This window comes from Periophthalmus magnuspinnatus, chromosome 11 (genome assembly GCF_009829125.3).
Source record: "Periophthalmus magnuspinnatus isolate fPerMag1 chromosome 11, fPerMag1.2.pri, whole genome shotgun sequence".
In the NCBI taxonomy this organism is placed as follows: domain Eukaryota; kingdom Metazoa; phylum Chordata; class Actinopteri; order Gobiiformes; family Gobiidae; genus Periophthalmus; species Periophthalmus magnuspinnatus.
Genome location: NC_047136.2, coordinates 19,271,930 through 19,285,045, shown reverse-complemented (window position 1 = coordinate 19,285,045; position 13,116 = coordinate 19,271,930). Strand labels below are relative to the sequence as shown.

General features: G+C 43.3%; 1 protein-coding gene across 1 annotated transcript; it reads left to right on the top strand.

The window, feature by feature from the left end:
• Window positions 1-3,756: 3,756 nt before the first annotated feature.
• LOC117378297 (polypeptide N-acetylgalactosaminyltransferase 15-like) lies at window positions 3,757-12,195 on the top strand. The gene is made up of 10 exons (XM_055225496.1): window positions 3,757-4,208; window positions 5,766-5,932; window positions 7,201-7,405; window positions 8,559-8,762; window positions 9,417-9,585; window positions 10,222-10,416; window positions 10,640-10,771; window positions 11,139-11,243; window positions 11,672-11,815; window positions 11,971-12,195. The coding sequence occupies exons 1-10, from the start codon at window positions 3,757-3,759 to the stop codon at window positions 12,193-12,195; spliced, it is 1,998 nt and encodes a 665-aa protein (XP_055081471.1).
• The last annotated feature ends 921 nt before the right edge of the window (window positions 12,196-13,116 follow it).

The window sequence follows — 13,116 nt, the reverse complement described above, 5'->3', positions numbered from 1 at the left end:
CAGATTGAGTATTTGTTGGGACTTAACAATTCCCTTCTCAAAATGAAGCATATCCCACAAAATTTGTAAATATGTAATAACAAGAAGTAAAGGCAGAATGTCTTATTATCTGTTAAAGCGAGGGTGTCAGACTCATTTTCACAGAGGGCCACACCAGCAAAATTGTTGCTCTCAAAGAGCCAGATGTAACTGCAGAGATAAATGTCACTAAATGTAACCAAATGTAATGTAAATGCAACTACTTTTTAATCTTGTTAATGAACCATTTCTATATTTATTACTTATTCAAGTTACAAATATTGCATATGGATTTGCATAGATATGAAATAATGGCTGTGTAACTGTGTATCTCCTGATAAACTGACATTTTAAGATAGTCATAGCTTTTAATTTACTTTGTCCCGGGCCATAAAATGCCATAAAATTACGTGGTGGACCACATTTGGACCACGGGCCTTGGATTGACACATGTGTGTTAAAGGGCGGACCATAAAAAATACATGAACAATTCTGCAGTTGGTGTAAAGCCTCATTAATAGACCATTTCATGTTTTTATTGTATCACACTTTACCCCATAGTTCCCAAACAGTCTAGTACAGGGCATAGGGTGTGTTCACATAGACCTGGTTTGGTCCTGGTTCGGGGCCAGTTTAGTTCAGATGTAGACTTGGCTTGGGTCTGGTATAGTCATGATCTAGTCTATATTTAGTTCTGAGTCTAGTCCCAGTTCTGATGTGGTGCAAATATGAACAGGTGCTGTATTGTGCAGGTTCTTTTGCACCTCATTGATACAACCACATTTTCAACCCATTCTTCGATGAAGAAGGGGTTAAATGCAGAAATGCTTTAGTACCACACGACATCACAAGGTGAAATAGAGTGTTTTCAGTTTGAAAGAAGAACTCAGCCCTAAATATGCAGATTTTGTGTTAAACATGTGTGATAGAAACAAAACACAATTCTAGGTAAATAGCGTAATATGAGCCCTTTAAAGATTATGCAACACAATGTAATAATACAGTATAAAGTATCGTGGCATCCCCAAAACTGGCATCACAAAAACGCTCCAGTATTTACTTATTTAATAATATGATTTATATTGACTGTGGCATGAACCGTAATCATTGGGAATCTCTAAATTTGTCATCATAATTATAAAATGCATAGAGAACAACTACTAATGCTTTTTTATTTTATTTTTTGAATGATATACCCACCCAGAAAATGTTAACTAGGACATGTTTCTTGCCAGTTGAAAAGTGTGTCTGACCGATCCAGATGAATTCAATTTCAAATAATTTTAGATTTTTTCACCGAAAAAATCGGTGTATGGACTGACACATTGTATCTCAAATGTCAAAATTTGACATTCTAGAAAAAAAAGTTTTTAGAAGCTATTTTGAGAGGATGCAGCACCATCATGAGTTCAGAGTGGAGCAAATTGTGGTTGACATCTCCTTATAACCAGTCATGCACTCTCCTCTATTAAATAATATAATTAGCTCTATAATTACCCTCATGTGATTCCAGCATTATTCAGCACACAGGCCTATCTTAGTGAACTCTTTGTAATTTTCATTGAACATTTCAAAGATTTATGTGAGAGCCTGTTCAGTCGATCTGTTAAAAAAACAGATGTGTTTAGGCCTGTGGAGTCCAAACAGTGACACATGAATCACTTAAAGTCTTTGTGTCTGATTTTTACTGTTTTAAAAATGTGAAAAACCAAACTAGTTAATTTTAAACGGTTTGCAGTCCAAAGTTATTCCTCACTTATCTTATGCATTCCGAGCATCCTTATTACTCACTGCGATGAGTTTATAAGCACTTTTCAAGTAAAGTTAACAATAACTAGTATGCTAACACACACTTCCTGGTTCTTGGGCAATAAAACACTTTATAATTAGTTGCAGACAGAACACAGACTTATTTTGACCTCAAAACCTGCTTAAACAAAATATCTGTACTTGGGCAAGACACATTTCATTCAAATACATGGAAAAAAATCATGTGCAGCTCCACATAGTTTAGAACTATATACAGAGGTAGTGCTCATGTTACATTTACTTGAGTTACTTTGTAATACAATTGTACTTTAACATCATTTTATTTCTACCTGAGTAATGTTTTAATGACGTAAAAGTGCTCTTACTTGAGAAAAAAACTTGCAATGTGATGTGGCTCATTCTACCAGAGGTCAGTCCAGGTGACCTTACACTCCATGCTTGCTCCCACCTGCTCCCACCTGGTCCCAGAACAGCTGCTTTGCCTAGTCCCTTTTTCTCCACTGCCACCCTGATTTCCTCCTGTATGAGCCTGCACTTCTTTTTCCCCTTGCAGTCCTTATGCCGAGGTGGAGTGGAGAACATTACCAAGCAACCTCACTCCCATCAGTCTGTCCCAGGGCAGATGTGGCTACAATAGTATCTTACCACCAGTTTATTCTTAATTACAAAAACTTTGGTCATGATGGCCCATTTGTTTATGTTATAATTTGGTATTTTGATTCTCAAGGCAATTATCCAATCAGAAAAGAGAATGAGCCTCACATGAGTCTCTCATTTGTGTTTCCAGTTCAATGCTGAAATACAGTTGGTTTAAACCTAAAATGCCTCTCTCTGATCTGAATGGTCACTACATAAACCCCAGCTCCTGCGGCTGATCACGAATCAGTGCTAGTGCAGCCTCTGCAGCTCAGTGAGTGAATTCTGGAGGTTCTGATCTTTCATGAGACATGGCCTGTCCATATACTGAGAATGAGTCAAATATATGTGTCCTCTATCTGCAGTTTAAGGCTCTATTAACCCACGTTCAGTTTTAATTGCCTTCTGTTTAAAACAGTGCTTATGCTACACAGTTCCTTTAATACAGACCATGTGACTCACAGGATCACAACATTACATCTAGTTGTGCCCATCACTAAAACACATGTGTATTATCCATGTGACTATTTTGCACTTACACCACAGCAACCTGAAAAACGGTGCCTTGTGATTGACTTGTAACTTATGACACACTGAAATGGCCAATTAAGCAGAACAGACAGGATGGACAGGTCGCAGAGGAGACAGGCAGATCTTGATCTTGAGTCCCTTGTACCAGTGTGTGGGACACTGTAGGACACTGTGAGAAGACTGCCCCTACTCTTCTGTGTTCTATGATCAGGACCCCCAGAGCCCTGTCATCGACACCTGCCCCGCCCTCTTACTGTGGACATGCCCTAATGACAGAGACATGTCCCCTCTGCTCACACCATCAAAGACAGACTGAAAAAGGACAGCCAGGGGCAACAGGTCCACCCGGGAACTGACCTAAACCCCGCCCTTACACCCGCCCATAGACCCACCCAGACCCTCTGACAGGCAGGTCCATGAGCGCGCGTCAGGGAAGCGTCGCGGCACCTGTGGTAGAGGACACAAATAAACTCTGGCTGAGCTGAGCGCGTATGGTACAGTTTAGAACAAAAGTATAACCCATAGGACTACAGTGGCACGGACTGGATTGCAGTCCAAACAAATGTAAATGTGTAAAGAGATCGGAATGTAGACATTGCGAATACGTTTCCAGGACAGCAGCGGGAGTGCGTCAGGTGCGCGGTCATGTGAGGACGGCACAAGCAGGGGCAGTGTGTCTGGGTCCGGATAACTCAGAACCACGTGATTCTAAACTTTAGTGCCTGAGGTCGTTCTGAGCACAGTCCCACCTGTAGACTGATCGGATCAGTGTAGCGCACCGGGCCAGGGCGCTGCTCCATCATGAGGCTGTGCATCAGGGCGCTGTTCCGCAGGAGAACAGTCTGTCTGTGGGGGCTGTTGCTCGGGTTCGCTGCGCTCTCACTGACGCTCACGGATCTGCTAAACCAGAGCCAGTACCGGGACTGGACTCAGGGTGAAAGCACGGCTCCGGTCCCTCCTCTGCGGTTCGCCAGTCCTCCCGAGCTGGAGGTGATGGTGGACTCCCGGGACGCGGCGTCACAGCGGGGTGTGAAAGTGCCTCTGGACTCGCTCCAGGAGGACCAGCTCCTGTCCGTGCCCACCCTGGGAGCACAGCACAGCACACAGAAGCGGAGCTACAAGCTGCTGATGCCGCGCGCAGTGAAGGAGCCGCGCGGGAGTGCGCATGTGACGCACGCGCAACACGGTCCACAGAGCGCGTGGAGGCAGAGCGTCCCACTGCGCCGAAGTCTGCCTGAGTCCAGAGCCCCGGGGTGAGTGCACAGGGCCGTGGAGATGGACGTGACACTATTTCCACAAGACGGGACAAGACATGAGACTGGTCCACGACAAGATTTTGACATAATTTTGCCCTATACTGTAATGCATTTATTGTTAAACCAGTTTCACCATTTTGGGTTTGAAATATCATGATCTATCTCATTTAGTGAAAATTTTGCCTCCAGATGCACAAAGGAGAGGTTATGGAACTTGAAATAATTGTAGGAGGTCAAGGTTAAATTCTCAGACCCAAAACTCCTGGCTGGCTCTGGTTGCATGAATTATGGAGGAAATAACACAGCCCAAAATCTGTTTTAACAAAGTGTTCTGCGACAGCTCCTACAGTTTGCCATCTATATTATCTTGATAAAGCCGAGGTATTTTACTTACACAGCATATTTAGCGAAAAAAAACAAACATATTATCATATTTGTCAGCTTGCTGTGTACAGTTTGCTATCATGTTTTTGCATACTTATGGAAAATTGTCATGTGGGAGCATGGATGACTAGGCTTGTGGGCTGAGAATTGCACAGACTAACCGTAAGGAGGGTTCGAACAGGACCCGGAAGAGATTGATAAAATACTCAAACATGCAAGTATGACATCTAAAAGCTTTTCAGGCATGAGGAAACAACAGTATCTAAGGGCCAAAAAAAAGCAACTTTAATGTGGTGGAGGAGTTTGAGCGCCTGAATAATCCTGGGAGCTGTTGTTGAGGGCTTCATGCCCCTTGTACAGTCACCCATGGCAAACAGGTCCTACGGGACTAAAAGCGGTTTAGAAGCCATTTTTGATGAGATCTACGACAAGGTCAATTTTGTTTCCTGGATTGGGGTCACCAAGGCCCCACCCTAGAGCCAGGCCTGAGGCTCAAGTATCTCGGGATCTTGTTCACGGTTGAGGGCAGGATGCACCGTGACAATAACAGGCAGATCGGTGCAGTATCTGCAGTGATGCAGTCTTGGTAAAGAAGGAGCTGAGTCAAAAGGCAAAGCTTTATGTTTATTGGTCAGTTTACATTCGGCCCCTCACCTGTGGTCAAAATGAGTTTCCTCCGCAGGGTGGCTCGGCGCTTCCTTAGAGATAGGGTGAGGAATAGTTACATGGGAGAAGCTCAGAGTAGAATTCTTCTCCACGTGGAGAGGAGAAGCTTGGGAATCTGTTCCAGATGTCTCCTGGACACCTCCCTGGAGAGGAGTTCAGGGAATGTCCCACTGCAAGGAGGCCCCAGGGAAGACCCAGGACATGCTGGGGGACTAGTTGGCCTGGGAACATCTTGAGGTCCCCCAGAATGAGCTGAAAGAAGTGTCTGGGATGAGGGAGGTTTTGGAGTCCCTGCTTCGACTGTTGCTTCCATGACCCAGCCCTGGATAAGCCGAAGAGAATGGATGAATGGATAATACGTCCTCTTTAAGTTATATCTCAGATAACCCCAACAATTTTACGTTTGTGTGAATAGAACTGCCCCTGGTGGTCAGCTCAGTGTACTGCATGTGTCTTTGCTTGTAAATGCTTCTGATTGCTCTGTGTTACTTGTCTGTGGTGCAGGTGCCTTGGGGGGCAGTACCCACAGACCCTTCCCTCGGTGAGTATGGTGCTCTGCTTTAGAGACCCTCCCCTGTCCTCTCTGCTGCAGACGGTCCACAGTGTGCTGCACACAGCCCCTCCCCTCCTGCTGCAAGAGGTGCTGCTGCTGGACGACCACAGCCACAGCGGTGTGTACACTACAGCACCGCCCTTTCTGTTCATGGGTTGAGGTCATGTTATACTCTTCAATGAGTGCCTGCGTGATCACCTCACTATTTGTTCTTTTTTCCCTCTCTTCCTGTTTTTTGGCACTTCAAACATTTTCACGATCGTTAGATTTTTCTCTTTTCTGTAACTTTTGACATGCCTTATTATTAATCAGTATTAACACTTCATAACACTTTCTCACTTTCAACTCTCTAACTCCATTAATCTTTCTCTGTTTCTTAACAGTTACCTTAGCACCTCAGACTTTACACAGATTTTTGCCTCAGTCATGACTGACATTGGGTTAATTATATGAGCAGATGTCACCAAATTCTCCAAGTCAGGAGGTAATCTACTGTTTTATTTGTATATCAGAGGTGTGCTGGACTAGAGCTATGGTGACTGGGGTCTGAATACTTCTCGGCACATGTGCTTGAGTCTTGCTATTTTTATTAGCCAGCCTGCTGTGTTCTTCAATGGCACTAGTTAAACTTGATGTGAGGATAAACTTACTTTTGTGTCACTTTCAAATAGTTCCTGTACTCAGTCACCTGCAGTGGCTTTAGCTATTGCACTGTGTCTAGTTTAAAGTTTTCATTCTTTTGGGCATTTTTGTAACCATCTGTCATTTTTCATAATCCACGACATAGTGACTTTTTGACACTTGTAAATCCTGGTATTACGTATTTTGAAATAATACGGTTTGCAGTGGTCCAAAGTTATTCCTCACATACCTTAACCATTCTGAGTATTCTAATTATTCACCGCGATGAGATTATAAGAGCTTTTACAACTCTCAGAGACCTGTGTGGAATTTTGTTCGACCAATCATCATTGCACTGTTACTTATACCTCCAGACCTCGCCCCTCCTCCCCCTCACTGTCCCCTTTAGTCCTCCAGGCACTTCCCAGTTTAGAGGCTCTATTTGAAATGTGTTTTTGAGTTTAGTCACACTTTAAAGGCTTTGACCGGCCCTGGTACGAGCCTTGGTACACCGAAGTGGAAAAAAAGCCTGGGCACACCCCTGCTTATTTCATCACCAAGGCAACCATAAGAAAGGGGTGTATCCACATCTATTGAAGCGCGCCCTTCTGAAGCGCAACAAAGTACCTTATTTTCTTTAGTTAGGTGTTCAACCCAAACTAAAAATGCAAACTAAACTTGTATGTTGATATAAAGTTCTCAAAACATGGAAAACGCTAAAGATGAAACGGTCTTGTAAAAGTCAGAATGTGTGTTGTGTTCCAGAGGAGCTGAGGAGAGCTCTGCCCCAGTACGTGTCCCATCTGAGGGGGGTACGTTTGATTCGGTCTCCTCGTCCTCTAGGGCCCGGGCGGTGCAGGAGCTTGGGGGCCTCCAGAGCCACAGGGGACGTGTTGGTGTTCATGGACCCCCGCTCTGAGCCACACACGGGCTGGTTAGAGCCGCTGCTGGAGAGAGTAGCACAGGACAGGTACGGACTGCTTCACTGAAATATATGTGTTGGGATTGAACAACATCTCTTACAGTTCAAAAGAAGCAAAACTAGTGTGCTAACTAAATAAGTACATCTAAAACGGCAAAAATTGGAAACTGAATCACACTATTTATATATTAGGAATTCAGTTAAAATCTCATAGAACCAGTCTCGTTCCATCAGTAGAAAGCCTGTGTCAGTGTTTGAGCACAGAGCTACATAAACACAAAACCACTGAATCACCAAAGAACCATATAGCTCCAGGAACATATATTTGAAATCATAGCTGTTGGCTGAATGGAGAAGCTGTGTCGAAGCTGGGAACCATTAAGTCACACTAACACTACTAACAATGCATTTTGCAGCTGATGTCATTAACATTCCCTGGTTTTGTGAAGCTAACTGTAGGCTCTGCTCCGTCTGAAGCTCTGTTAGACTTTAGTTTGAGCTTTATTTGAACACAAACTGACCAAAAAAAGCTGATTTGTGCTGTTAAAAAGTCTTTCACACATAAAATTACAGTTACAAACTAGCTAGCATTAGTCACTCTCACGATAATTTTAAAGCTTTTTTGACAGTGCTAATGTATGCATTGTGTCACCATGGTAACTGCTGTGACTGAACATTCCACCATAGAGATAATGTAGAACAGCCCCATTGTCTTGACCTGGTTTAGTCCTGGCTAAATCCTGGTTTAGTGTAAGTTGGGTCTTTGGGTCACAAAGTCTCCAAAATGACAACATAATTTGCATATTAACTAGCACCATTTTAGGCTATTAAAGCATCAGAGAACAAAAATATACAATTCAAAATTCTCCCACTGCTAAAGACTTTAAAGCTGCTGTGAAACGTTTTTGGTGGAGGGTCTACCACATACTTGTCTCCATGGGGATGTCATTGCTTTGCCTTGAATGTTCCATGTTATGGCATTAAACATAAATAAACTCATTGGAGATAATTATAGGCAATGCTGCCAGCCCAAGTTCAGGTCAGATCTGTGGAGAGGAGAGCTTGGTCACAGTTATGCATAGTGGTCCAATGAGGTTCATCTGGTTTCCCGATAACTGATTTTAATAGATTATTTTTCCAGACCAAGGTTCAGTTTGTTAAGATATATACATATTTTTATCCTCTGCTGTCTCTTCTGCAGGACCCTGGTAGTGTCTCCTCTCCTGGACGTTCTGGACGCACAGAGCCGGAAGTACAGCGCCTCCCCCTGGCCTCTAAGGGGAGTGTGGGACTGGAGGTTGGATTTCCACTGGGACCCCTCCTCTCCCCCCAACTGCCCCCCCTCCTCTTCCCCCTCTACTCCAGTGGGACAGCAGCAAGAGGACAGGGACATCCTGCCCCTCAAGTGAGTCATTCAGCAAAACATAACCAAGAATCATATTGACTTGAATAAATGAAACACCAACAACCAAAACCACATGAAGCATGGTTTTATTTTGTATAATCAGGAGGCGCAGAAGAAAATGCACCAACACATTTGTATGATAATTATTTTAATTATAGTTTTGAATTTCCAGACAAAAGTAAAACTTTAAAACACAACAAAAAATTATAAATCAAGACAACTCGTACAGGGCCCAGATTACGCTATTTTCTGATCTGTTATAATGTTGTTTCTTCATCAAAAACAGACTTGGAATTGTGTTTTGTCTCATTTACACATGTTTAACACACAATCTCTGCATATTTATTTAAGTTCTTCTCTTAGGCGAAAAACATTCTGTTCCACCTTGTGATTGAGTGGTGATACAGGAAGTGCTCCACTGTGTTTTTAAACTCCACACACCTTCAACTGGAATTGCCAATCAATGTGAGCTCCAAAAAATTTGCAACTGAATACTGGAGGTTCTGAGCTTCCAAATGAGGACATGACATCTTTGGAGGTTATCTGAAATTTGAAATCTCTCCATGTATATTGGCCCCCAAAACTTTATTTTAGGTCCCCCTAAAGGTCCCAGCATAACCTGTGTCAAACATGTGTACATGTGTCACTCCTCAGTGCTGCCCCAGGTGGTAGCACCATGTTACTACAGCTCTGTGTTCCCTTTAGGAGCCCGGCTCTGGGAGGGGAGGTGCTGGCTGTGGACAGGCTTTTCTTTAACCGACTGGGAGCCTATGACCCCGGGACTGTGGCATGGAGCCTCCAGCAGGTGGAGCTCTCCTTCAGGGTAAACACACACACAAACACACCCATACACATTACTGAAGATGAAGATGTGGTAAGTGATCCTCCATGTTTTTAAAGCTCGTACACATTCACCAGACTTCACCTAAGCATTGCACAGCTCAATTTGCACCAATTTTCCATTACTGATTTTAACCACATTTAAAGCAACTGTATGTAAGATTTTTATTTAAAATTTCATAATCAGAAAGCAAAAGGAGCCTCACATGATCCAGCTGGTTTAAACATAAATGGACTCTCTCTGATCTGAATGGTCTTTACCTAAACCCCAGCACCTGCAGCCAATCATGAATCAGTGCTAGTGCAGCCTCTGCAGCTCAGTGAGTGAATTCTGGAGGTTCTGAGCTTAACATGAGGTCTGTCCATAAACTGAGAATGAGAAAAACATGTATGTGTCCTCTATCTGCAGGTTATGGCACTGGCAACCCAGGTAACCCAGGTCTTTTTTAACAGTAAAAGCACAGGCTGCTTACATTTCCTTTAAATTGTTGTCAGTAGAGGGCACAAAGCATATTCAATCATTTTATACCTTCATATTACAGAGTAAACATTAAATAGACTTGACATTGATTTGTCGTTTTACATGTGATCTAACCTTCCTCCTGGTTGTTGTTCTCAGGTGTGGTCTTGTGGGGGCGCCCTGGAGGTGGTACCCTGCTCTCGGGTGGCCCTCCGGAGGGGTCACAGTGCTCTGTATGAGGAGCCCGATCCAGAGCAGCTGCAGCAGGACAGGGTGCGGGTGGCAGAGGCCTGGATGGGCCCGTACAAGGAGGTGTTCTACAGGCGGAGCACACTGGCACACTCCATCAGACAGGTGAGGAGGGACAAATACAGACGACCATACGTAACTTGCTTGTCTCCTTGGAGATAGATATGTTTAAAAAAGATTGGAGCCTCCACCGAACAAACAAAACAAAACATAGTGTTAACAGATATTTGTGTCAATGAAATAATAAAACAGAAAATTTACAAACAACTTACAAAATTCTTATTTCCTGTAGTGCCTTATGTTAGCAGTATAACCATATTGTGTGCAGGTGGAGGCCCCTAACGTGACGGCCTGGCTCCAGATGCAGAAGACCCTGGGCTGTAAAGACTTCAGCTGGTATCTGTCCTCTGTGAGCCCTGACCTCCACGTGCCCCAGGACCTCCCAGGACTGTCTGGAGAGGTACTACACTCTATAATGTCTAATCAGACTGGTACTCATGATCGATTATTGACTCATTAGTCTATTATATTTTGATTAATTATTGGTACATCCTTTGAAGCACAGTTTAAACATGACATCTGTGGACAATGACTGAGTGAAAATGTATTTCTATGAAAGCCACCAAATATTCCTCTAGTTCTGTTCTGACTTTCCTCCATCTCTATGTGGGCAATTCTTTTGTCAGCACATGACGTATAGAGTCTGAGCACAGTATTTTACACAGTTGGATTTGCGCAGTGGCAGTCTTGTATAATTCTAAATATGCTGATTGCTCATCAGAACTTAAGCCCTGTGTGTATGTATGTGTGTGTATGTGTGTGTGCAGCTGTACAGTGTGGGCAGTAGCAGCTGTGTGGACTACCCCAGAGGCCAGAGCTCAGGGCGGGGACGGGATGTGGTTATGGTCCCCTGCAGTGGGACAGGAGCACAGGTAACAGCCTTTGTATAACTTATATCACCTCTCTGGTGACTTGACATCATGTCCTGACGACCAGACGCTGTGTGTGGGTCTGGTTAGACCCTGCCTTCCACTGTCGCCCAATACACACTGCACCTGCATGGGGCCCAGCTGACATGGGCAAAAACCCGGCCTCAAGCCCAGGCTCTAAGGTGGGGTCCTGGCTGTATCATACAGGGCGGCGTCACAATCCTCTTTGATTATTTCATCTGTAAATGTGCAATAAACATTTTAGCATGACCTTGACGTCTATGGGAAAAATGTTGTTTGTTTGTTGTTGACCATTCTCCACAGCTTCCTAACTTGTGTATGTGTATGTATGTGTGTGTGCACATGCATGTGTGTGTGTCTGCGTGTGTGTGCACATGCATGTGTGTGTGTGTGTCTGCGTGTGTGTACAGCACTGTGAGCTGAGCTCCTCGGGGCAGATGCGCTGGGGCCCAAGAGCAGACCTGTGTTTGGACTTGCCCTCACACCACCTCCTCCTGTCCCCATGTGGCACACAGACAGCGCCCCCTGCCTCTCAGCACTGGAGCTACAGGAAGGTGTGGAGACCTAGTGTTCAAGTAGATTGACTAAGTTTTGTGGTTGACACAAGTAGCATTCTTTTGATGTCTAAACCAAAAGAATGCTAGACTGCTTATAGATTCACTAGTGACTCTAATAAATCTAATGCAATTTTTTTATTTTTTGTTTTTAGAGGACTGGTCAGCTGGTCCACTCTGTGTCACAGATGTGTCTGGAGGCAGTGGCACCCCGTGGACAGATGAATGTGGGTACTCAGGCTGGTGGAGGTGGTGAGGCTCCATTGGGTGCCGTGGGTGTCCATAGGACAGGTGGAGTGGGTGCAGTGGTCCTGAGGCCCTGTTCACATGTCCCTCTGCAGCAGTGGAGCTTCGAGCCACTTTTGGATCCAAACTTCTGAAAGTTTTGGATGTCTTGTTATTTAGTTACCTGTACATAAACAAGTATTGGACCATATGGTCCAAATGTACAGTTATATTTCTTGTTCCTGTTTTATGGATCACTTAACAATTGTTTGTATTTTTTATGACGTTTTTTTTGTATTTTGGATCTATTTATTCTATATTTTTTATAAATAAAATGAATGCCATGCAATCCAGTTCTAAATTAAAATGTTCTCAGAAATATAGTTTTATGGCTGTCAAATTCTATTTTTTGCTTTACTGATAAAATGTTATTATTATGCTGTTTCTGATCTATGTTTCCTCATCACAAACAGACCTGGAGTTTTGTCGTTTTGTTTCATTCAATCAAACTCAATGTATGTTTTTGTGGACGTAACAACATTCTCAGGCTCAATTTTGCATAATATAGATCTATTAGATGTTGCAAAGGGGATTTATACTTGTCTCATGTGGATGGTGAGATTATAATAACGCAACTGGAGACTTAAAAATACAAAGAGATACATAAATACAGTTCACTGTTTAGCTCTCCCCTAAGCACCAGCAGAGGGCGCCATTGCTTTAACAAACAAGGCAGATTTGTCTGTTCCATCTGAAACAATATAACTTCACTGATATTACAAACACGATCAAATGTCATGACTTAACATATAATTTTGTATATACCATGGTCAGTGAGTCTTGTAATGCCATCTATGTGTTTTTTATATAACCACATAGACAGTCTGGCAACAATTAATCACTTCTTCATCACTAAACTGTGAGCATCACTATAACAACAGATAAACAAATTAACTGCTGTTAGGAGGGACACGCTTCAGCTAGAACAGAAATAACTAACGCCTTGAACACCAAGAACACAAGTTTATCAATTTAACATTTTCAAATAAGCCTCATTTTTGGGAGGGATGATGGTA

Coding starts and splice junctions, on each gene's coding strand:
- LOC117378297 (XM_055225496.1), top strand. CDS start 3,757: ATGAGGCTGTGCATCAGGGCGCTGTTCCGCAGGAGAACAGTCTGTCTG. Junction 5,933..7,200: donor GGACGACCACAGCCACAGCG/GTGTGTACACTA, acceptor GTTGTGTTCCAG/AGGAGCTGAGGAGAGCTCTG. Junction 8,763..9,416: donor AGGGACATCCTGCCCCTCAA/GTGAGTCATTCA, acceptor GTCACTCCTCAG/TGCTGCCCCAGGTGGTAGCA.